The following is a 24,639-nucleotide window of genomic DNA, read 5'->3' on the forward strand; positions in this document are numbered from 1 at the left end:
TCCGGTGGGAAGAGTGAAGTCCTTTAAAAGTTGCAAGAAAGTTGCAAAGTTGTTGCTGGTGTTGAGCAGAGCCGCTGCTCACAGGAGTTTCTTGGTCCTTTGGTTCAGGGCAGTCCTCTGAGGCTTCAGAGGTTGCTGGTCCCTATTGGATGTGTCGCTGTTGCAGGTTTTCAAGTCAGGAGACAGGCCGGTAGGGCTGGGGCCAAAGCAGTTGTTGTCTCCATCGTCTCTGCAGGGCTTTCAGGTCAGCGGTCCTTCTTCTTAGTCCAGGCTGCAGGAATCTGATTTCCTGGGATCTGGGGTGCCCCTAAATACTAAATTTAGGGGTGTGTTTGGGTCTGGGAGGGCAGTAGCCAATGGCTACTGTCCTGGAGGCTGGCTACACCCTCTTTGTGTCTCCTCCATGAGGGGAGGGGGGCACATCCCTATTCCTATTGGGGGAATCCTCCAAAATCAAGATGGAGGATTTCTAAAGGCAGGGGTCACCTCAGCTCAGGACACCTTAGGGGCTGTCCTGACTGGTGGGTGACTCCTCCTTGTTTTTCTCATTATCTCCCCTGGACTAGAGTGCCCTGGGGCATTGTAACACAAAGCCTGAGCCTTTGCGGCTCACTGCTAGGTGTTAAAGTGTGTGAAGCACCTCCACCCAGAGCAGGCTTTGTTTCTGGCCTCAGAGGGCACAAAGGCCCTCACCCCATGGGGTCAGAAACTCGTCTCTCAGCAGCAGGAGGACACAGACCAGTTAGTCCTGCACTGAGAGATTGGGTAAAATACAGGGGGCATCTCTAAGATGCCCTCTGTGTGCATTTTTTAATAAATCCAACACTGGCATCAGTGTCGGTTTATTATTCTGAGAAGTTTGATACCAAACTTCCCAGTATTCAGTGTAGCCATTATGGAGCTGTGGAGTTCGTTTTTGACAAACTCCCAGACCATATACTTAGTATGGCCACACTGTACTTACAGTGTCTAAAAATAGACTTAGACACTGTAGGGGCATATTGCTCATGCAGCTATGCCCTCACCTGTGGTATAGTGCACCCTGACTTAAGGCTGTAAGGCCTGCTAGAGGGGTGATTTACCTACGCCACAGGCAGTATTTTGTGTGCATGGCACCCTGAGGGGATGTCTTGTCGACTATGCCTTTTTCTCCCCACCAACACACACAATCTGCAATGGCAGTGTGCATGTGTTAGGTGAGGGGTCCCTAAGGGTGGCACAACACATGCTGCAGCCCTTAGAGACCTTCCCTGGTCACAGGGCCCTTGGTACCACTGGTACCTTTTACAAGGGACTTAACTGTGTGCCAGGGATTTGCCAATTGTGGAAACAATGGTACATTTTAAGTGAAAGAACACTGGTGCTGGGGCCTGTAGCAGAGTCCCAGCACACTTCTCAGTCAAGTCAGCATCAATATCAGGCAAAAAGTGAGGGGTAACTGCAACAGGGAGCCATTTTCCTACACAGTAAAAGTTATTTTATACAGAAACTGTTAGAAAATGCTCCTGGTGTTTTATCTCAGACCCCTAACAACATCGTATAACTTTATTCTGCTGGCAAGATCTTTCCCTACAGTTCATGCACATCAGATTTATAGAAGGCATCCTCAGTAATCTCAGCGACAACGACTTGTTACCTTAAACACCTTGTAAACATAGTCATTGTGGATGATCTTATGTGTGAAGGTGGGGACCACCCCGAGATCGAGAGGGCTTTTACTCAATATTCACATCATCGTAATCTAAGCATATGCTTCACCATGCAGAACTTGTTTTACAAGGGTAAGAGCAGTTGTTCTATAACTCTCAACTCCTCATACCTGGTCTTATTTAAAAACCTCAGCGACAAGCTTCAGATATCAATTATAGCTAAACAGATGTACCCCAGAAACATGCAGTTTATCATGGAAGCGTTTAACGACGCTACCGCAAAACCTCAAATCTACTTACTGAGCGCCTCAAGACCCAGGACCCCCTGTCCCCATGGACGCCTTTGTCGAAGACCTTTTAAAAAATATAAGTCAGAGGTATAGAGGGGCGGCGCAAATGCTGCTCGGTAAAATGACTGCTACTAAAGATCTGACCTCTTGGAACGACCGGGGTGAATTAGTTTACAAGGGACAACCAGTTGCTGGATCACACATGTACAATCTAGTCAGAGGTCTCACGCACAGCAAAACACTATTGACCCAGAAAGCTGCTAGAGGATGGGAGCAGTTCCTACGCACCTCTGCGGAACTCAAAATTCCTTCCACGATCGTTGGTAACACCGACCACCGGCGAAGGCTTGAAAGTTTGAAAGATCTAACCCCTGGTGTTTTTACCATGAGTCCTACTGTGTCGACATCGCCTTTCTTTCCGCAGCTAACACCGAGATTGTTCAAAATGAACACTTTATCTACCGCTATAATGTTATGACATTTGAGCAGTTGTACAGTTTTGTTAAAAGGTTCGCGCCTTGAAAGATTTTTGCTTCATTTATTTCTTTACCCGTGTAAATGTTTGTGCTGAAAACTGTTTGTAATAAACACTTTTAAATTTTCAACAGTCGTCAGTCATCTTTTTTTTTTTATGGTTTTAAAATGTGTTGCAGGTGAATAAAAAAAAAGCATAGTCTGAATTCATGTTTCAAATGTTTTTATTTTAGACAGTCATCAGTACAAATAGTGGTGTTACAAGGCCTTACACTTTTGACGAACACTGTATTCTGTTTTAACAACACCCGACATAGTCCTTGAGTTTTCATTCACATATTTCATAACAATCCAGTCGTTGTTTACTAAATCGGCAGAATACAGATTAAAAATAATTCTAAACGTCATACCCTCAGACATTTTACTAATAAAATATATACAATGTTCCCCGCATGTGATGGCTAGAGAATCCTTTACACGCATCTTGTTATACTCAACCATGGGCAATGCTTTTTTTACATATTTGAATATCGGTTTTGTATAAATGTTATGCTCTGGGAACTCCACTAAACTGTCAAGCACTATAACCTTGTATACATCCAGAAACAGGGCTGCTCAATGTGTACCACCCTTGTAATGCGGGTCGGTGTTAAAGATAAGTGTGTGGGGTCTTTCTGAGCCTGTAGCCCGTCGCTAAGAAATACACCTAAAACGTATTTCTTGGCGTATTTATGCCTGCTTAAGAAGTCACGTGTCTGAACAGTGTCCATTTTATAATCTTTTAATGATAGTCAAACATAATCTGTCAGGCGTGATTGACTTGGATTACGCTGTCGAATACAGAGAATACAACCATGTTCACGTTGGTAGCCAGCACCTGTGTAAAGCGTATTTCAGCTTTTAGATTTCTGTTTTTGATCAAGTTGTAGCGGTCACCGTCTTCCATGTCAGGAGTCAGGTTGAATGCAAACAGCGTGCAGCCGGCCCCATACCCCTCTCTTGAAATAACGACTCCTGAGTCACGCAGGTGTTTCCCCGTTATCGAGACCAGACCGAGATATTCCCTGACAAAATTGGATGTTCCAAAACTCGGGGCGAACGGTTTTGTGGGGATAACAGCTCCCTCATGGACCAAAGCAGCGTAGTTGATGTTGTAGTGCTTGAAGTTGAAAGGGTTAGAGGTATACAGCCTGCTAAAAGCTGTAATGTTCACAAACCCTATGATGAGGAGTTTCGGGAGTTGCCCCAGAAATAGATTTTGCTGCTGCGTTAATCTAGTACCGGCGGGGATGCTGAACATCTTCAGAGCCACTCTTTCAATGGCGTACTTGATGCTCGATAGTTGTAAAGCTTCGGCGTGGGCCAGTCTGACGCTCTGTGACACTTTCACTCTTGTTACAAACAGGCTCGAGGACCATATAACCAGTTTATACTGTTCTGCATCGCCGCTGATGAGACAGAACGCATCATTGTTGCAGTTGAGTTTGATCTTAAAATCGATACTATTGAGGAGAAGTTTATCTTGGAAGAAAATGTCTGAATGTATGCGCTCCAGGAAGTCAAACTGTCTACTGCTGGCGGTGAAGCTGGTTCTTTTTTTTTTTTGAAAGTGTTGCCGTCGTCCAACGCCGTGTCCTCAAAATGCGCTTGACTATCTTTGTAGAAGAGCTTCGCTGAAAGCTGTTAGAATACTCTCTATATAGGCCCTATAAGCATACATGTTATCACTTTGCGTGACGAGTCGATTGCCCAGGTTAATGTCCACTTGATTAAACATGGTTGTGACAAGGTAGGCGATCAGCACCACTTTAGCAGTGGCCTCGATGTTGTGCCGTTCGCTTTTGTTATTTTGCAGACGAGGTGTAGCAGAGTGTTGTTGAGATCCAAATACATATCCGTGGACCCCGACACAAAAAACTTTATCGGTGCCAGAGGCATCAGAGCGGCTAGAGGCGATACTTCCATGAAAAAACTGTTCTCGATGCTGGTCTCTGTGGGTTTTAGAGAAAACAAATGTAGATCAGAATTGGCGCATTCACCCGAGGCGCAGTGTACGAAGGCCATGATAGCTGATTTAAAAAATATTTGCTCTAGAGTATGTTCTCTTCTTCTTCTTGGAAGATCTCTTCTGTCTTACGACTCTTTTGTGTGGGCCTTTTGAAGAAGTCTTCTGTTTTTTATAGGGCATTGGCAGGCCCCTGCGCCTCGAAGCACCCACATGCACCTTGTACACCAACCTAGCTCCTTCTTGGGGCTGTTTGTTCATGCGCTCAGCGATAGCTGATGTTACAGAGCCCATGACATTTTGAGCTATGTTTGTAGCCTCCACTTTAACGTGAGGTTTTGCAATTTCATATCCTCTTCTCAAGAAGGGCATGGCTCTTCTAAACAAACTATGAAAAAAGCTCCCCAATTTGGCCCCGTACATAACAGGGGCCTCTTGAAAGTAGGGCTGCGATCCACCATAGCCGGCCTGAACTCTATTATAGTACCTGTACATAGATTGGTCCCCGTATGTTTTCAGGATGACAATCGCAACTGCCTAATAGTCACAGTAGCGGTGCTGCCTTAAATGAAGCTTAACAATAACTTTCACGTATTTTAAGGCCACCGGCTCTGACTGATCGTCGTAGACCATAATGTTTATAGTGTCAAAATGGTTTTTAGAAATTGCCACGTAGTCGAGTTTGTGATGTTGTATATTAACCATTGTGTTATCTTAACAACGGCGAATAACTATCCCCTATCCTCTGAGGTTCTCGATGTTGCTATACACGTAGAGTGTACAAAATCTGCTGTTAATATCGGTACATTTAGGGTCTGGATCCACCTGTCCTTTCACATGTTGTACGGTCCCTAAAACCCTTTGTAATTTACTGGTACAGGTAAACCTGGTATCGAACTCTGGGGCTTAAAGAAACACTTTTCTTCTAACGTTATCCGACACCAGATGTATATTCGCATACTCTCCAATGCCGGATATGGCTCTGTTGATGGCGTCGTCCACCGTGGTGTAACACCCATGCGGGAAACTTTTGGGGAGTCCTGAGAACTCTTTATGTTAAATTTAGCCTTGTACTTTGTAAATGTACTCCACATTCTAGGGTATTGTATCTCTGTTAGAGCCACCTCCCAGGAACCTTTCAGGTCCACCGGGTTAGCCAGTTTCACTGTATAATTAGAAATCTGATTGTTGGGGAACATGTCCTTCGAGGCGTTGGACGGCAGCGTAATAAGGTGAGGTCTCCATCTTGCCACTTACAGCGTGACCTCACACCCCGTGCAGCGAGCTGTCCAAAACCCAACTGTTAAATATATACCCCTTCTTTAAACTCCACACTTTCCACTATAAATATCTTGTCGCTAAATGTCTGTTGGTAGCCTTTGGTGAAGACACCATTCAACTTTGAAACCCTGACATGATCCCCTTCTTTTAAAACAGGTTTCTTGACCCTCGTCGTGAGATGACTCCTGTACACAGTTCTCTACACCATTAACAAATTATCAACCGTTACCTCCACGGAAGACATTTTGATGGTCCTGTGGTAACTGGCGTTATAAACATCTATAAAAGTCTGTAGAACATCCATATATCTGTAGGTATTGTTGGCTGTGAAATAGCGCAACCTCACACCCCGTGCAGCGAGCTGTCCAAAACCCAACTGTTAAATTTTCTCAGGCCAACCCCGCTATTTGACCAGCGCCTGTCTCTTTGCTCCGCCGCCTTTCCTTTTCAGAACCTTTTCAACCCTGTACACCCTGTTCGGATCGTAGGGCACCTTTTGTAACTCTTTGTTGTAAAAGACACCTGTTACCTTTTCCCCGTAGTAGTCCTTCAACTTATAAATATGTACCCCTTCTTTAAACTCCGCACTTTCCACTATAAATATCTCATCGCTAAATGTCTGTTAGAAGCCTCTGGTGACGACACCCTTCAAATTTGAAACCCTGACATGATCCCTTTCTTTTAAAACAGGTTTCTTGACCCTCGCAGTGAGACGACTCCCGTACACAGTTCTCCACACGTTAACAAATTATCAGCTGTTACTTCCACAGGAGACATTTTGAAGGTACTGTGGTAACTGGCGTTATAAACATCTATAAAAGCATGTAGAACATCCATGTATCTGTAGGTATTGTTGGCTGTGAAATATCGCCAAATCTTTGATTTTAAAGTTCTGTTAAAATGCTCTACAACCGCCACTTTTACTTCGGTGTGCATTACAAAATGCTGAACAGCGTACTGCTTTAATAATTTCTGAAAAGGTTTGTTTTAAAAATTATTTTCCAGCATCTGTTTGTAGTTTTTGAGATACTCGACCTCTCGCGAAGATTACTTTAAAGGTGGCGGTGACGCTGGTACCACTTTTATCGTTTAACATTTCTGCATAGGCGTACTTGGACAATACGTCTATTACTGTTAATATATACATTGCACCTTTGTTACACTTTGCTAGATCTTGAAGACTGATTATGTCCGCCTGCCACTGATAATCTAGCTGCGCGCTAACGACTGTGACCCTCCTCTTAAAACGTCTCCTGGTTGGTTTGTGGAGTGAATACGCCTCTTCCACCGATAACCAAGTCTTCAACCCTGATCGGTTTACAGATTCATTTTCAACTTGAGCCCTTCGAAACAGAGCTTCGGCGCTTCCGAAGCTTCCAACCCCTAGTGTATCGTAATAAAGCTTTCTTAACACATCCTTTGGAATGATAGCTGTTGTTACAACCCATGAAGTCAAAGATGCCTGTTTTGTGTAAGAATTTTTTTTTTTTAAGTGTGTAAGCACAACATATACACGGTACATAGCTTATCGCTTTCAACGCTGCTGGACACTATAAGGCCTTTTGACTAGGTATACATAGTATGACACGTTACACATATTACTCAGAGCTGTTCCTTTTACCAGGTCTCAACATCACAAGCTTTGATATTTTTATGGCTATACACTCAATAGCTCTAGTCATGACTTCCCGCTTCCCCCGCCTATAACTCTGGTCTCTCAGGATACTGACAGCATTCAACAGTTCATACAGTTCTAGGTCTGACAATACAGAACCTTTATTTGTGAAGTAATCTTCAGTCATAAGTTATTAAGCATGGTGAAGCCTGGTCAATGGTAAAAGTCTTTACTCAAGCGCATGGTCTTTGTACGTGCTCCAGTATTTATCCGTTGCGGGTAGCCATGTGTTGATCCACCAGTTGGCAATACACACAGGGCTGTCGCACTGAATCGTAGCAGGAGGTTCCGAAATGTTTAGATAACGCAAAGCCACAGGGTGTATTTCAGCTATTCTTTCTTTAACCAGCACTTATATCAATCTCCCAATACAGATGTTTCCTGGGTGTAACTCATAGACATCTTGCACCGCGACACTCTCGTCCTAAAAGTAAGTAAGTATGTAGCGTTAAATAACACAGATATGGTCCGCTATGCGCGACCTCTGTATTTTTTAAAACAGCTTTCTTGGGGCTAAAGACCCCATTCTTCTATTTTTATAATAGATATCACACATTTGTCTTTCTATGACCCTTTCTATCAATCTTTTGTCAAAATAGGTACACAGCCCCTGCACACGTTTGAGTGTTGAGCAGGGCTCAACTGCGTATCAGATCTCATTGACCGCTGCTGCCAAGACCATAATCATATCAGGGTGGACACATTTCTTCACAGCTGACAACTTATACACCACCCTTAACAACTTATATACCTTGTGAGGGTCTAACCGGCTACATATGTGTCAAATTGTTCTTGCAGTGTACGACTAGTATTGACAGTTGTGAGCCTCCCGCTGTGGCTCGTTCATTTTATGCCTGGAACATAGGTTATAATAGTCACGTTTAACACTTTAACAGGCCATTTAACAGGCCATATGGCGTCATAGTGTACACCCGGAGTTTCCTTTTCAAAATCGGTGCTATTGTAGGTGCTGACACATTAGTTAAAAGTATATCAGTGTATACATGATAATTGTCTATAGAGTTTTTTTTTTACTAACCTCAGCATTTTCACTACACTCAGCGGTGGCTCTGAAATCTTGCGAGTTGCATAGGTCCATTGGTGCATAAGCGGCTTCAGAGTTTACACTTGCCAACTGTACGATGACTGCCTCTGGATCAGGGTCCTCCCGAAAGCCCATATCTTCATAGACTGGCGAATTCAGTGGTGCTGTACCTTCTTCATCATCTTCAGTGTCGATGAAGTTGATTGCATCATTTAATTTGTCTTTTGAGGCTTTGCTGCCGCTGCTGTCAACCTTCATAGGGGATATCAGTTGCGGCAAATCCTTGAGGCTGAGCTTTTCAAGCCGCTGGCAAAGTTCCTCTTGAAAACCAGTAACGTTGGAACCCCCGTCTTTAGGGGCAGCCGGCTGTGCATTCTCATCCAACTCCAGAGGTGTTAGGGTCCGATAATATCTATTGATAGTGTTCTGGGCCCCGGAGGAGGCGGCTTTTCTGGTGAGCGGAATGTATCTCTTCACAATCCCTTGACAACCTATTTCAGCAATAGTTCACATTTTGGCATGCTGCTCTAGCCCGCTCCTTATATGTATTCAATGGTTCAAAGAGGGCGTACACCTCTACAACACATAGCGGTCACATGCTCGTCTTGATGGCTCTGATACGTTGAGGGGTTACACATAACGTTAACCATATGTCACGACCTTGGCAACATTTGCCCTACCCCTCTTTTTGGATTAGCCAGCAGTGTGGAGGTTTGTCCTTGCACTCCAAATGCTCCGCCTTGTGAGGCGGTCCCCAAGCAGCCACTTGGTCCTGAATGTCTGACATGTCCAGACTTGTACACTTAGGCTCTGAAACAGGTTGCACACCAGTAGGGCCCTCATTTTACACCACCCATAGACCTAAACACAGAGGCTAGGACCCTGCCACATAACTAACACATGACTCCATGATATCAAAACCCATGTGACACCTACACATACGCCAGTGTCTACGTCATCACGGGGCGGGCGCCCATGTCATTGCCAAAGTCATTGCATACGTCATCAAGGGGCACCTGTCAAAAAAGTGTAATGGAAGGTATTCCCTTATACTATTAGTGCTTATAGAATGGTCCACCTCACATCATCAGGGGTATGGTTTAGACAAAGGTAGCGGGCACTCATCCTAGTCAAGGTCTTTTTGCAGCGGATCCCACTACGTTGTTCCATGAGTGTGACTTTTACGAATTTAGTGGTCATACCAATGTAGCATTTAGTGAATGGCAAAGTTATCATAATTCTAGTTTTTCATGTTGCAATTGATATATTTTTTTTGCATCCAGGTGTGAGTATGATCAAGAGTTATTTCTTTGGTGGGTTCAGTGAAGTCACACATGCCACGTGAACCCCAGGGATAGTGTTGTGTCACAGAAGGTAACTCCGAAAGGGGGGGGGTTGTTCTGATCTAATGGCCCTAGGTGCTTTGGTGTGGATAATCATGTCTTTGATGCTGTTAGTATCCTTAAAAGCAAAGCATGGTTTACAAATTGAAAGTGAAGCTGTGCGTAAACTGTGCCAATGTTTCTGTATTATTTTCTGTATTTTATTGGAACTAGGGGTAAATACTTGTTTTGATGTGTGTTTTTCATGCCACTCTGCACTTACACAGATATATGTGTTTTTCTCTGTGACATGAATTTATTATACTATTTGTATTCATTATGGGTGTGACTATTTGTAGGAAGTTGGCTCTGTATATACTATCTCAAAGTGAGAGATAGTGTGCACAGAGTCCAAGGGTCCCCCTTAGAGGTTGATAGTGGCAAAATTAGATAATACGAATGCTCTGTTTTGTGGTAGTGTAGTGGAGCAGTAGGCTTATCAGAGGGTAGTGTTAAGCATTTGTTGTACACACACAGGCAATTAATGAGGAACTCACACTCAAAGACTTAGGGCCAGATGTAAGTAGAAAGCAAATTGCGAGTTGCAATTTGCGAGTCCTTCTGAGTCGCAAATTGCAACTCGCAATTTGCTATGCAGAAAGGTGTCTCAGACACCTTCTGCGACTTGCTATGGGGTTGCAAAGACCCACCTCATTAACATTAATGAGGTGGGTCACAGTTTGCGACTCTATAGCGAGTCTGGGCACTCACGGGGATGGTGGCCTGCTGGAGAGAGCAGACCACCATGTCGGTGACCGCTTTTAAATAAAGCAGTTTTTTTTTTCTATCTGCAGCCCGTTTCCCTTAAAGGAAAACGAGCTGCACTTAGAAAAAAATACCGAAACCTTTTGTTTCGGGTTTTTTCAGAGTAGGCAGTGGTCCAGAGGACCATAGGACCACTGCCTGCTCTGAAAAATAATTTTGGGATCATTCACAAAGGGGAAGGGGTCCCATGGAGACCCCTTCCCATTTGCGAATGAGTTACCATCCACTTAAAGTGGATGGTCACTGCGAGTTGATTTGCGACCCCCTTAGCGGTCGCAAATCAACTTACATCGCGCTGCGAGTCGCAAATAGGAAGGGAACACCCCTTCCTATTTGCGAGTCGGAAACACATTTTCTCAAAATGTGTTTCTGCATTGCGCGCAGGCATTAGCGCCTCGCAAACGCGTTTTTCACCGTTTGCGAGGCGTTAATGCCTTGCTACATCTGGCCCCTAACTCCAGGACAATAGTTTTTATATAGAAAAATATATTTTCTTAATTCATTTTAGAACCACAAGATTCAAGATTTGAGGTAAGTACATACAATGCAAGGTACTTCACACAGATAAGTATAGAACTTTGATTTAAAACAGTAGTACACACAGTTTTGGTTAAAATGGCAATAAGCTATTTTAAAAGTGGACACAGTGCAAGAATCAACAGCTCCTGGGAAGGTAAGTTTGGTTTGGTCTCAAGTAAGTAAAGCACTTACACAGTCAGTCTCCTGGCAACCCCAAAGCCACAGGCACAGCAACACAGGGCCAGTCAGGTGTAGAGGTCAAAGGAGGGCCCAAAACACATAGGCGTCTATGAAGAACAGGGGTGCTACGGTCCTAGTCTGCTTACAGGTAAGTACCTGCGTCCTTGGGGAGCAGACCAGGGGAGTTCTGTAGAGCACTGGGGGGGCCACACACAAGCCCACAAAACACACCCTCAGCGGCACAGGGGTGGCGGTTCAGTAGGCAAAGTAGGAGTCGGGTTTGCTATAGAAAGCAATGGCGGGACCCGGGGGTCACTTAGGCGATGCAGGCAGGGCACAGGGGGGCTTCTCAGGCCAACCACCGACTGGGCTAGGATGAGGGTCGCCTGCTGGTCACTCCTGCACTGGTAGGTGGTTCCTCTCGTCCTGGGGGTTGCGGGTGCAGTGCTTGGTACAGGGGTCGGGTTCCTTTGTTACCAGGCAGTCGCGGTCAGGGGGATCCTCTCTGCAGGCCTCGCTGTGGGGATACAGGGGGGGTCGACTCAGGGTTCCACTTCATTGGAGTCACCTGGGAGTCCTCTCTGCTGTGTTTGCTGTCCTGGACTCGAGCCAGGGCATCGGGTGCAGAGTGTGAAGACTCACGCTTCTGGCGGGAAGTAAGAGTCTCTTTAAAGTTGTTTCAAAGTTGTTGCAGTTTCTGAACAGTGCTGCTGTTCTCGGAAGTTTCTTGGTCCTTTAGGTGCAGGGCAGTCCTCTGAGTGCTCAGAGGTCGCTGGTCCCATTGGATGCGTCTCTGTGCAGGTTCTTTGAGTCTGGAGACAAGCCGGTAGGGCTGGGGCCAAGTCAGTTGGTGTCCCTGTCATCTCTGCGGGGCTTTCAGGTCAGCAGTCCTTCTTCTTTCTTCACGTTGCAGGAATCTGATTTCCTGGGTTCAGTGTCGCCCCTAAAGCAGTAACCAATGTCCTTGAGGGTGGCTACATCCTCTTTGTGCCTCCTCCATGAAGGCAAGGGGGCACATACCTATTCCTATTGGGGGAATCCTCCAAACTCAAGATGGAGGATTTCTAAAGGCAGGGGTCACCTCAGCTCAGGGCACCTTGGGGGCTGTCCTGGCTGGTAGGTGACTTCTCCTTGTTTTTCTCATTATCTCCTCCGGACTTGCCACCAAAAGTGGGGGCTGTGTCTGGAGGGGCGGGCATCTCCACTAGCTCGGATGTCTTGGGGTGCTGTAACAACAGGCAGAAGCCTTTGAGGCTCACCGCCAGGTGTTACAGTTCCTGCAGGGGGAGGTAAAAAGCACCTCCACCCAGTGCAGGCTTTGTTCCTGGCCACAGAGTGACAAAGGCACTCACCCCATGTGGCCAGAAACTCATCTGGTTTTGGCAGGCTGGCAGAAACTGGTCAGCCTAGCACTAGAGTCGGACTGGTATCCAGGGGGCATCTCTAAGATGCCCTTTGGGTGTATTTTACAATACATTCCACACTGGTATCAGTGTGCATATATTGTGCAGAGAAGTTTGATACGAAACTTACCAGTTTCAGTGTAGCCATTATGGAACTGTGGAGTTCGTAATTGACAGACTCCCAGACCATATACTCTTTATGGCTACCCTGCACTTACAATGTCTATGGTTTGGTTAGACACTATAGGGGCATAGTGCTCATGCAACTATACCCTCACCTGTGGTATAGTGCACCCTGCCTTAGGGCTGTAAGGCCTGCTAGACTTACCTGTGCCACAGGCAGTGAGTTGTGGGCTTTGTCGACTTAGTCTTTTTCTCCCCACCAGCACACACAAGCTGTGAAGCAGTGTGCATGTGCTGAGTGAGGGGTCCCCAGGGTGGCATAATACATGCTGCAGCCCTTAGAGACCTCCCCTGGCCACAGGGCCCTTGGTACAAGGGACTTATCTGTGTGCCAGGGCTGTGCCAATTGTGGGAACAAATGTACAGTTTAGGGAAAGAACACTGGTGCTGGGGCCTGGTTAGCAGGGTCACAGCACACTTTCAATCATAACTGGCATCAACAAAAGGCAGAACGTTAGGGGGTAACCATGCCAAGGAAGGCATTTCCTTACACTATTGAACACCCCTAATGTAATTTTATCACATACTTACTATACCAGTGTAATTTTCTTTGTTTTTCCTAAAGCTTTTTTCTAGGTTAAGTTTTATACCTCCGCATGTATACTTTACTGTGAGGATTTGGATTTGCGTGATTGGGAGTACTTCTATGCTAAGGGTACACCTATTCTCCCCACTCACAAGTAGATTAGATTTCAGTTTTTCGTGCTGAAGAATTGCCCAGACCAATAGAGACACTTGAGGAAAGAAACATGTCGACCTTGACACATACTAACCTATGAACTGGATAGGACCATTACTTCAACATTCAGCCACCCACTGATTTTACCCACAACAAGAGAACCCACCCATTAAAGTTGTTTGGGTATCTCTTAGTTATTTTTAATCCACTGTTTACATTACACCGATCTACATCTAGAGTACCTCCACCCTACACATCAGCATCTTGTGGTCAAAAGACCTCCAGCAAAGGCCCTCCTCGCAGGGCCCATTTAGCATTGCAGGCTCGGCCCAACGAGGAGCTGCCCGATGATGAAGCATGCACCCACCTGGGTGTGTGACGGCTCTTGCTTCTGAGCAATCAGTTCTCCTGGCCTAGACTTTCTTTTCCTCTTACCTTTCTTCCTTCTAAGGAGCTGCATACCTATTGTACTACATAGACTTTCTTGAATAAATGAACTTCCATTCACTTTGCCTGCAAGAAGGCATTTACATTTACCTGATTGGATTATTAAACAGACTCCCCATTACCATTACTGATAATTGATGATCTGCTACTACAATACTGCAAGGAACTAACAAAGACACGTTGTTGTCTTCATAGCCAGGTGTTGCAAGCCTTTCTAAGTTCTTGGGTGCACAGTTCCTAAACAAAGAGAGCCATCCAACCAGAGCAGCAACAACAGATCAACAAATAAAAGGAAGACCTACCTGTTCCTTTAGCCACAAAAACAGGCTACAGCTTACGAAAGCCTCCTTGTAGGCAACCAATGGTCAAGTAAGGCTGCAATTAGGGGGCAAGCATGTTCTAGTCTCTGGCGTGCAGGATAGCTGAGACTGCAGTAAGACATATCAGGAAATGACCTTGGGCAGCAGTCTTGTGAATCTTTTTGGCAAACATAATAGCAACTGTACTTCTCATTGTGTTAAAGGAACATAAAAAGATTCCAGAGTTTAATAGTAGAGAAGGAGCATTGAGTGACTGAAATATTATGTGACATTATAAGACATGACTCCGGCTGTAAGGAAAAATCAGTAATAGACTAAACTGGGACTAAATTAGGAAGGAAACACATATGGTTCACTGATGAAAAAGTATGTTGAAGTCCTAAATATCTCCAAATGCCATGTTTGCACAAATCTCCCGTTCATCACTGAAGATGATATGGCGTATAGGGTAGTGCAGTTAACAAGAGCTGAGTTGTGTCCTTGTATAGGAAATCTGCTAACTGGTCTAGTACCATAAAACATATCAATATAAACACACCAAGGGGCACTAGATGGGGACAACATAAGCAACTCAATATAATCTGTTGTGTAACAAGAGACACAAAACCAGAAGAGTTAATATAATAACACAGTATGGCAGAATTCCCAGGATGGGACTGAGGAACCACAGCCTGGGGGTTTAGAGGCATTTAAGAATGAACACGAGATTCCTCAATTGAGAATAGCACAAGAAGTTGCAGTGCCACTGTCCACCCGTGCCACACTATTTGCCATTCGTCTCCTTCGCAACCTTTTCCCATAATTGTTGTAGGAAGCATTAAAGAAATGTAATCTTATTGGTTACTTGATGCATCTAACAGGAAAGATAGCTCAGGAGGTAAATGTTGTTAACAAAACCTTTGAGAGAGCGTAGCTTATATAACCTATATTAAGATCAAATGTTTATGTATTAATGTGTGATGACGCTGCATAGAAAATAATAATAATAGCGATTTGCTTAAACGTGCACCTGAATTGTGACCACGAAGAGTGGCCACCAATGTATACGCAGACTAATAATGATGAATAGAGTGTTTATGTTATGTTCAATTAAGCTTATATTAACGTTCATATTGTTGAATCTGTATTGAAAATCTCTATAGGCCTTAAGTTAGCGTGAGCTGCAATTTAGCTGCCTGGCTCTCATATTAAATGCATTTTTCTGTTTTTCAGTGTGCTGACTCACAAGGGGCCATGACCCTGCAAATGTTCTTTTTCTTCAAAACTTGGAAGATGAATGTAACTATGTGAAATCCGTTCCCAAGCGCATATTCGGTGCCCTGGGCTAAAAGTTATAAATGAATTGAAATAAATGTAGATTAATGAAATGTACAAGGTCACTTAGACCGGTGGACAACGAATCTGCTGACCTAAAAGACGTGCCAAGAAATGAAGTAACGCCGGATGTGCCACCTCTGAAGACGTCAATTATGAAGACCAATCAAAGACCTATGAATTAATGTGGGGTGACAATTGGGATTACCGAATGTTAAATTTGATAGGTTAAAGATAGTGGGGTATAGTAAATGTCCAATTGAATTTTGGGGGAATGTACTACGGAAAAGGATAAAAACTCATGTCACAGAAAGGTCGGGGGAATTAGGTAGGGAATGCTATTGATTTTATCCAGAAACTCTGTCACTCTGTTTGGTGACTTGAGACTTATTGGATGAACCATCCTCGCCCTTAGACTGCCCATTTACACTTTACCTCCTTATGAGGGAAGTGTCCCTTTTGCCCTTTAGCTAAGTCCTGACTGATGGCGTTCTGACTGATGTCCTGAAGACGAAGACTGAACCTGTGCGCTGACCTAATCCTTGGAGGGTAATTATGACAATGCATTTATGATTTGTCTCTTTGCTTTTCCTTTCTAGGTACCAACTGCTTGCTTTTGACAGAGACCATAGCTAGATGTTTTCCAAATTGGTGTTCTAAATTGTTTTGCATGAAGCCCAACATGCTAATGCTAATTAGTGGTTAGGACAGGTGATCATCAAACTGACGCAAATAGACAAACGAATGAGACTATGCTTTGTTGAACTGACGTGATATCAATACTTTACTATACTTTGATCTATGTTTACGTCGTGCTATATTTTAATGTTTGTGATTTTTGCCTTATTGAAATCTTATCAAAGTTGCCATTTTTGTGTTTTTTGTGCAGATTTGTGTTGTCATTAAAAAGTGCTTGCATTCATTTTGCATTAGTTTTGTGTGGATTCAGTGAGGGGCGGACGAGCCGCAAGACTTTGCCAGCTGCAGTGTTTGAGTGTGACGTCAGTGGTGCCGCGCTGAGATAGGACAGTTTTCGAGAGGGGTCGCACACGGATTGGCTGACGCCCGTGAGAAGCAATAGGTTGAGAAAGGTGGGTGAAGAGTGTCCTGGGACTATCACAAAATGAATTTTGTCAAGGCATTTAAGAGTGCTCTGAAAGGAGACGCATATATTATGGCAACTGATGGGGAGCCTACACCGCCTGAAGGTACTCCAGCTTACATAGTTATGGAGGAAAAGGGTGTTGCGCCTTGTTTATGGATGAAACAGTGGCGCAAATTAACAGAGACGGAGGGAAGTCTAGCGTTTCCAGAACATGGGACATTCAATCCAAAGGTGCTAGAGAATTTAAGGTGATTGTTAAGCACACAAAAACCAGCTCAATATGAGGCTTTAGCGATTTGGGACTTGATGGCTCTTAAACATAGACAAGAAAGGTTCCAGAGAAGACTAAAAAGGGCAGAAAAATCTTATGCAGAAGCTAGATGGGATAATGAGAACAAAATGTGGAGACGGGGAATTGTTGACGGATTAAAATTGTTCCCAGCAATAGCACAGGGAGAAGAGACACAGGGAAAGAAAGCCTCCGGTAAAACAGACAAGGACTCTAGTAAGTCTAAAGAGAATAAAAGACCTTGGGAAGAGGAAGACGATTCAGACGATGAAGAATTCATGGACCGATTATTTCATGATCGCCCGCCACCTTATGCTGTAAGCGACAGTGTTCCAAGCACTAGTGTGGGTCCTGGGAACCACACGCAGGAGAAGGGAGATACTGATACGGTACAGACTAGTGATACGACTTCGATACAGAATGGTGTCAGTGTACCCACTGCGCCAGACATGCAGATACAGTTGCAACCTCCGCCGCAGATACAGAGAATCTATCCAGACGTCCCAGTACTTGAGACTACTACAAATCTGATAGTGCCGCCAGACCCGATATATACAAAATCAAGGTTAGTGCAGATTGAGACAACTCCGAAATTACTGTCACAGCCACAACTGATACCAGGATACAACCCAGTAGCTGGTCCTCCATTAGTACCGGTCCCGGGTACTTTGGAACAGACCTATGGAGTTACTGCTCCACGGAGTTTGGGACCAGGTCAGACACCTGCCGCAATATCATTACCAATCACTGTTGGTCCACCAGTCCCATTATATGCACAAGGCAAATCTGGCGTATGTGATCAGGGAGTAATGACCCAAGACGCAATAAGAGGAGGGACCATAGGAACCCCCCCAGATAATGGCCCCAGGGGAACAAGCAGTTGAAAAGCAGAGGTCTTTAATAGACCTTAGCCCAGTAGAATCACCCTTGGAAGCGATGCATCAGGCAGGGTTAGGGGTTTTAACTCCACAGACGATAAGTACGAACACTTCACAGTCGCCAATGATACATACAGGGAACATTTCACTGCAAGGGTTTACGGTGCAACAGCTGAATGAATGGTTAGAAAAGACTTATGCTTCACAAAAGACTACAGTAACAGCAGTGGAACCAGAAAAGGTAGGGCAAGATGACTACTTGAATTTTGTGAGACTGGGAGTGGAAGCTGCTGAACTAGTGGACGGGACCATGGGTGTAAACAATTTGGAGTCATACACTGAAGCAGAACTGAGATTCCTGTGCCCTAAGATTACCAAAGAAGTGGGCAAGGTGCATCAGAGATTAGCAAACCTGGCAGACAAGTACAATATTGACATTGAGAACACTAAACATTTGAAAAGAAGTTACAGATTAGACTTTGAATCAAAAGACTTTGAGCATATGAGGACTGCCGGAATGAAGGCGCATTTAAAAGAACTATTGCAAACTGCACAAATTTTGGGTGCACTAGAAAAATGGGAAGGCAGATCGGCAAAGAAGAAGGATAAGGAAAAGGGTGCCAGTCCAGGGTCAGGTCAGACCAAAGCCTCACCCGATACAGAATCGGTAAAAATACTACCCATGAGAGAGACAGCTGGTGGTGTTTTAGTCCATGTGCCAAAGTCCAGAGGAGACATCCTATCTTTTACTAACGATTATCCCAGGTTAAGGGAGAAACCGATCGAGTGGTACCAGCAAACAGACAGGTTTGTGAAGCTTGCGAAGTGTCTTTGGGAAGACTTGAATACTTTGTTTGAGATCATTGTTCCGCCTGACTTGTGGCTTGAATGCAAAAGAGGGGTAGACTGGCCAACGAAGGAGCCGGCAAGAGATAAGGTGACCGTAGCACCTTCTGAAGAGGTGATGAAGTACTATCATAAAGTGATTGAGTATTTTAAACAAAAAGTGTCGCCGAAGGTGACTGATTGGCAGAAAATCGACCGGACCTCGCAGGAGGTTAAAGAATCTATACATGCTTATTATGAGAGATTGTTGAAAGCATTTAAACATTACAGTGGTACTGAGACTATTGAGCCGAAGGACATGAACCATCTTGTGTTCAGATTTGTTGAAGGGCTGAAACCAGAGGTCAGCCAGATGATTAAGAATCATTTGATTTGTTGGCAAGCGAAGCCGATCGATGAGGTGTTGCAGTATGCGAAATATTGTAGTGACGAAATTGAACTGAAACAGAAAAAACTGAAAGGGAAAGTGATGGTGATGCAGATAAGGGCTGCACAGGCAGGAATACAGGGAAATGGAATTCAACAGATGATACAACAGCAACCGCAAATGAATGGTGTGTTTCAGGCACAACCGAGAGGTCGAGGCAGAGGGTTTGTGAATCGCGGTCCAGACTTGAATACTGTTGTGGTTCAAAATGACGCACAAGGGATGAAAAAGATGTCACCATGTCACGCGTGCGGGGGTGTGGCACACTGGAAACGGGAGTGCCCGAATATGGTACAGGATGGTGTCGTTCAACAAAGCACTAATGACGGTACATTGCAAAATGTAAGACAAACGACTGAGACTATGCTTTGTTGAACTGACGTGATATCAATACTCTGCTATACTTTGATCTATGTTTACGTTGTGCTATATTCTAATGTTTGTGATTTTTGCCTTATTGAAATCTTATCAAAGTTGCCATATCGTGACTATGTTGTTGTGTTTCTTAGCTTTGAGGTTAACGCACTTAATCTTAGATTGTAACTAATAGGGAATAAAATTCATAAAATTCTATTAATTGGTGTGGTTATTCATGGCTGGAAGGTCATGGTTGCGTCGTCAATTTGATTAATGACTTTGACTAAAGTGAAATGTATTGTTGTAATAAATATTGATGACAATATTGATATATTGATTGATATATTGATTAGCTATCTCGTCCTATGGTGTCTCTCAACTGGCTCCAAAGATTCATTGGCCTAAAACAAGTCCTAATGTGTAATAAATTAACATAGAAGGACGCGTTAACACCTTCATCACTAATCTATGTTCTGTCATTGCTGCTAGGTACATTTCTGTTCAGGGTGGCACTGCGAATCAATAAATAAATAAACTGATGTCAATTAGATATCGCCCAGGGACTTTGAGGGCTAGTACAAGTTTGTTCCATGATATACCTGGCACTTCCCTCACCACCCCTAGTCTGAAAGATCGCTTGGGCAGTGGCAGGGTGAGAAAGTAAACTGGACTCCAAAAGCCCTGTTTAATTCTGGAGTTTGCACTCTTTGTTGAAGGGCGAAGGAATGCACAAAGGATCATGATTTCAATTGAGGATTCTTTCACTTCTGCTACCTGTGGCATTTTGCTGAATCAGTGTCCATAAGAGAGAACGGCAGGTAAAGGGAAAACACAGTCGCTCCTTTACAGTTTACTCTAAACAAACTGCAAATAATCCCTGCATCCAAGTGTGAAACTTGGACGGCCCATGGACCTATGAGAGCAAAACAATATCAGAAGTGCACGAAGGAAATCCAAAACAAGGGAGCAGATTTCGAAGTGATATTACTGAGGTGAAGTTCCTCAGTGAGAACTGTGAAATCTGATTATGCAGATATGTACTGGTCAAGCACCTATGCCATAGATTGAGGATGCAGGGCAGTAGCATCATGCACCCCCCAATCTAGTAGCTTTAACAGGGGTTGGGGGTTAAAGGGGGAGGAAGTGGCCACTCAGCCTGAAAGGCTAGTGAGCTGGGTCCCACTAAAATCTTGATTAGTTCAGGGTTTTAAGTGGGCTGGGACCTTCTGGGTCTCAGACCCAGTAGTAATTAAAATAGGACCAGTGCTTAATTGGAGCAAGTGGTTTCTAGTGCTCGGCGTTGCACTTAATTGTCAAAACTGGCACTTATGACAGACCGTCGCATGGTGGCGCTGTTTGTTTTAATTTTGGGATGAGTACAACAGTTCTTTAATAAATTAATATACATCAACAAGTTCTAATACCTGCCTTGCAAAGGTATTAGAACAGCCTTGCCTGCAGCTATTTGTAATATTTAACGTATATTAAATGTCTGAATTGTCAGACTTGTAGGTGTGATGGTTAGAAGTTGTGTTGGTACTGTTATTGGCTGCGCTGGCAGTTGCAATGGGTAGTGCAAGCTGCAATGCCCTTGTGACAAAGGCCCAGGCACTTACTTTTTTAAAAAAAATTAAGCACTAAACAGGACATTAAAACAGGTCCCTTGCAGGCCCTGTACTCGTTCTTAACTTCACAGACAATACCACTGATCGTTTTATGAACAATAAGTGTAAAAATTGTTAAGGCAACGTCTGTAGTTCCTATTTATATTGTGCTCTTTACTTAATCTTGCATTTTCCAGGATGTTGTGGTAAAGTATTATTTAAGGAAGCATATTACTTTTGTGTAGTGCATACTCTAAACTGTGTCGCATCCAGGTGTTTATAAAGGGCTACGACTGAGTTGTGGCTGAAAACAATGTGACTTTCTCTCAGTGCCTGTCAAAACGTTGTTCAGAATACATGCATGTACAATCATTGGCCTCTCTACAAAGCACACAGAGCAGAGGTCAATGTGGTGATGTCTGTGGAGAGGAATGGAACTCAGTGACATCAGTATGCCAGGTAATGTCACTGGAGAGGAATGGAACACACCTACATCACACAGCCTACTGATGTCACTGTGTTCCCTTCCTACTCCAGTTGCAGGTGTGATTCTATGCAAATAGGTGGGTAGGTTGGCACTCTATGGAAATGTTAGTTTACAAGTTTGAGCGACACCCTTAATCAAGCAGCCACTGAGCACGCCCTAATGCAATCCACGTGCATGGCACCTTTAGGGGCCCTCTACTTTCTTCTTACCACTTAATACCCTGGATTAGTACTTTATGGATCTCCTGTCTTCTTATCGCCAGTTGTCCAGAGTCTGTGCTTTAATGTAACTATGTTGGGAAAGTCAGGCTTTCATCCTTCTAGAGGTTCCTGAATGTAGAATATTTTAGCAAGGAAGGAATTCTGGAGTTTGGCCACTTCCAATGAGAGGGAAGATCCACCTACAGATCACTTGTATAGCGGCATGACAATCCGACGGGTGAGTCTGAAACACAGAGCTCTGTTTTGTCTCCATTACTTGAGTTTATTTGTAGGTATTATCTTTTCCGTCGACAGCGGGGAGTTTGGGGGGGGGGGGGGGGACGAGGGGTCCAGGACAATCCATACTGCCCTCAGCATTGATGTCTAGTTCCCAGTAGCCACTGAAGTGCCTGCAGGATTGGTGTCTGTCAGGAGTTCCCTAAGGTGAAGGTGGAGTAAGCGTCTTGAGACTGAGTTCTGACATTGACTGTGCATGATGAAAGAGGGCGCTCCGAGGCACAGGTTATTAGCATAGTCGAGTTTGGGAGTTCAGCGAAAAGGGAAGAAAATGGGAAGTGGAGCGAGGAAAAAAGAAGGAAGGATGAAAAAGAAGAAAGCAACGGAAGGAGAAAAATATCGAACATTAAACGCGCTTTTGTCTCCAGTTCTGTTCACAGATCTCACCTAGCTTGTGCTTCTAGTTCTTTCCAACATCTGCGAGTACCCTCGAACCCCCCTTCGGCCCTTGGTCCCGGGCTGCGTGTGCAGGAGGTGGAGAAGGGCCCCACCCCCGTGCACAGACTACCCGCCAATGAGAGGGCGCAGGGGGCGTGTACATGGGTTGCACTGGGGCTTGCTCAGTGGCTGCACACACTGCACCCTGCACACGGAGAATACAAAGGGAACACGACCTTCATGTATCCTTCTGAACTGTGAGCATGCCTGTATACCCCTCCCTGTGTGTACCCCAATGTAGTCTACCTCCCGTGTACCCGTATATGTACCTCCCTGCGTGTACCCCATGTCTCCGTGTGCCTCCCATACATTGTCTCAGCACACGGTGAATACAAATGGATTACGACCTTCAGATATCCTTCCGACTTGTGCACATGCCCGTGTACTTAACCCCTCGTGGTTCTTCCCAGGCGTGCTCGTGTCTATCACCGGTATATATCTCTCCTAACAATGCGTGACTCCCATCTCTGCGTACCGCCATAGTGTGCCCACCTTTGTAACCCTTTGTGTTTTTACCCAAGTTAGTGTGTACACGCTCAGTGTGTGTACCTCATATTTATGTATTCTTTGTGTATCGTGCCTCTTGGCGCGTCTTTTCTGTGTCAGTGTGCTCCATTTTATGTATTCTCGCCGCGGCGGTCGTCCCCTAGACCGGGGACAGTGTTGTAGCCACATGTTGTGGGTTGGGGGAGGGCTTCAGTTCTTGTTTACAACTGCCGTGTGTGATAAAAATGCAGGGACGTGGCTCATTCTGACGTGCACACGAATAGGGGCATTAACAACCCGGGACAAAGTTCAGTGGACTCCTCGCTTGTAAACATAGCTGAGTAACTGTGGTCACTAAGAGAGACGACCGCATACACTGCTATCTACTTTGCTTGGCCCAGTTTGCCGATAACCAGGCACACGCTGCTCATTCCGGGTGCACGTTGCCACTTACATATTGCTAGTACAACTAGCGGCCAAACACCACCAGCAGAGCGCTCGCTGCTTAGATGGAATTCATTTGATTTATTTATTGTAATGCGCTACGTTCATGCCAAGGGACATCGTGCTGATTTCAACGGTTTAACTAAACCAGGAAATACAGATTAGTAAAATATAATGCATTTAAAGAAAAAAACTCCCAAGAGAATCCGTATGAATCTTCTCAGCGCTTTTCTAAACGCAAAGAGATGTGCATAAACCTGGACTGCATTTTAAAGTTATTCTAAAGTGTGGAACCTAGGGAGCTGAGCTTAGTGTGTGTATGCTGCCAATGCGCCCTGCTGATACACACTGCTGCTGAGTGAATGTCGGAAGTGACAATATGAAAATATGTACCGGTAGTGCACGTGGGACCGTATGCTCAGATAAACCCACACTGCCAGGTATAAACAGTTTGGATTAGAGAGCCTGAGAGAGAAATCGTACACAGCATTGAGTGCACATGGCGATAGACCTACAATTTTGTGTATATACTTGCTGGGCAAAAGTCCTAAAAAAGAAGGATGGGGGGCAATCAAGTTAGGCAGTATGCAAGTGACATCACGGCCCATGACCTCACAGGAAGTTAGATCACAAAAAGTGACATCAGATCTTCACACCTCACACATATTACAAAATTTAACAAATTAGATTTTTTTTGGGGGGGGACTGGTTGTGTTAAAAAAAAAAAAAGTATGCAACCGTATACATTTTTATGGTCTAGCCTGTATAGCATGCGCTAGTGCATGCGTATCGCTTGCGAGATGCTGTAGTAGTTAGAAAACGGCTTGGAGCCCCGCCCATGTCACGTCAGTGTCTTTCATTGGTTCATGGGCTTCTCTTTTAAAATCTGCTTGCTTTCATTATTGGAAGGCATGCACACGTCATGCCTTTTCTGGTGGTTAGCCCTCCTCGAGCGCAGCGACCAAGTACTGAAAACATACGAGGCTCGCTGTTTTTCGTCCGGTTTGTGGACTACTTTTTCTCTTTTTTCGCTGTGCGATCTCACTTGGCAGAAGTCGAGCGCTTTGCATGACATCGACCTTGAGACCGTTTCTATGATCATTTCCATTTTTTAGCAGCGCGATCACGCTAGTTTGTTTTTCATTTAATGAGGCAAGAAAAGTCCGGTTG

The 24,639-nt window shown here is 44.6% G+C and overlaps 1 protein-coding gene and 1 long non-coding RNA gene across 4 annotated transcripts in view; one reads left to right on the plus strand and one right to left on the minus strand.

Moving 5' to 3' along the window:
- Nucleotides 1-22,586, minus strand: part of LOC138299717 (uncharacterized) — a 48,800-nt gene extending 26,214 nt beyond the window's left edge. For both annotated transcript variants that reach the window (XR_011204815.1, XR_011204814.1), the window contains exons 1-2: nucleotides 22,489-22,586; nucleotides 14,280-14,405 (exon numbers count right to left, since the gene is read on the minus strand). This is a non-coding gene — a long non-coding RNA (uncharacterized lncRNA). The remainder of the gene's footprint in view (nucleotides 1-14,279; nucleotides 14,406-22,488) is intronic.
- Nucleotides 22,587-22,634: 48 nt separating this feature from the next.
- C6H14orf93 (chromosome 6 C14orf93 homolog) overlaps nucleotides 22,635-24,639 on the plus strand; it is a 195,318-nt gene continuing 193,313 nt past the window's right edge. The window contains exon 1 of one of the 2 annotated variants that reach the window (XM_069238229.1): nucleotides 22,635-22,721. Coding sequence is in view for 1 of the 2 variants with exons in the window: in XM_069238230.1 (XP_069094331.1) it covers nucleotides 22,826-22,970 (145 nt within the window). In the remaining variant the exon portion in view is untranslated. Of the gene's footprint in view, nucleotides 22,971-24,639 lie in introns of both variants that reach the window. The other variant, XM_069238230.1, reaches the window with a different exon arrangement.

This window comes from Pleurodeles waltl, chromosome 6, assembly GCF_031143425.1.
Source record: "Pleurodeles waltl isolate 20211129_DDA chromosome 6, aPleWal1.hap1.20221129, whole genome shotgun sequence".
Lineage (NCBI taxonomy): Eukaryota > Metazoa > Chordata > Amphibia > Caudata > Salamandridae > Pleurodeles > Pleurodeles waltl.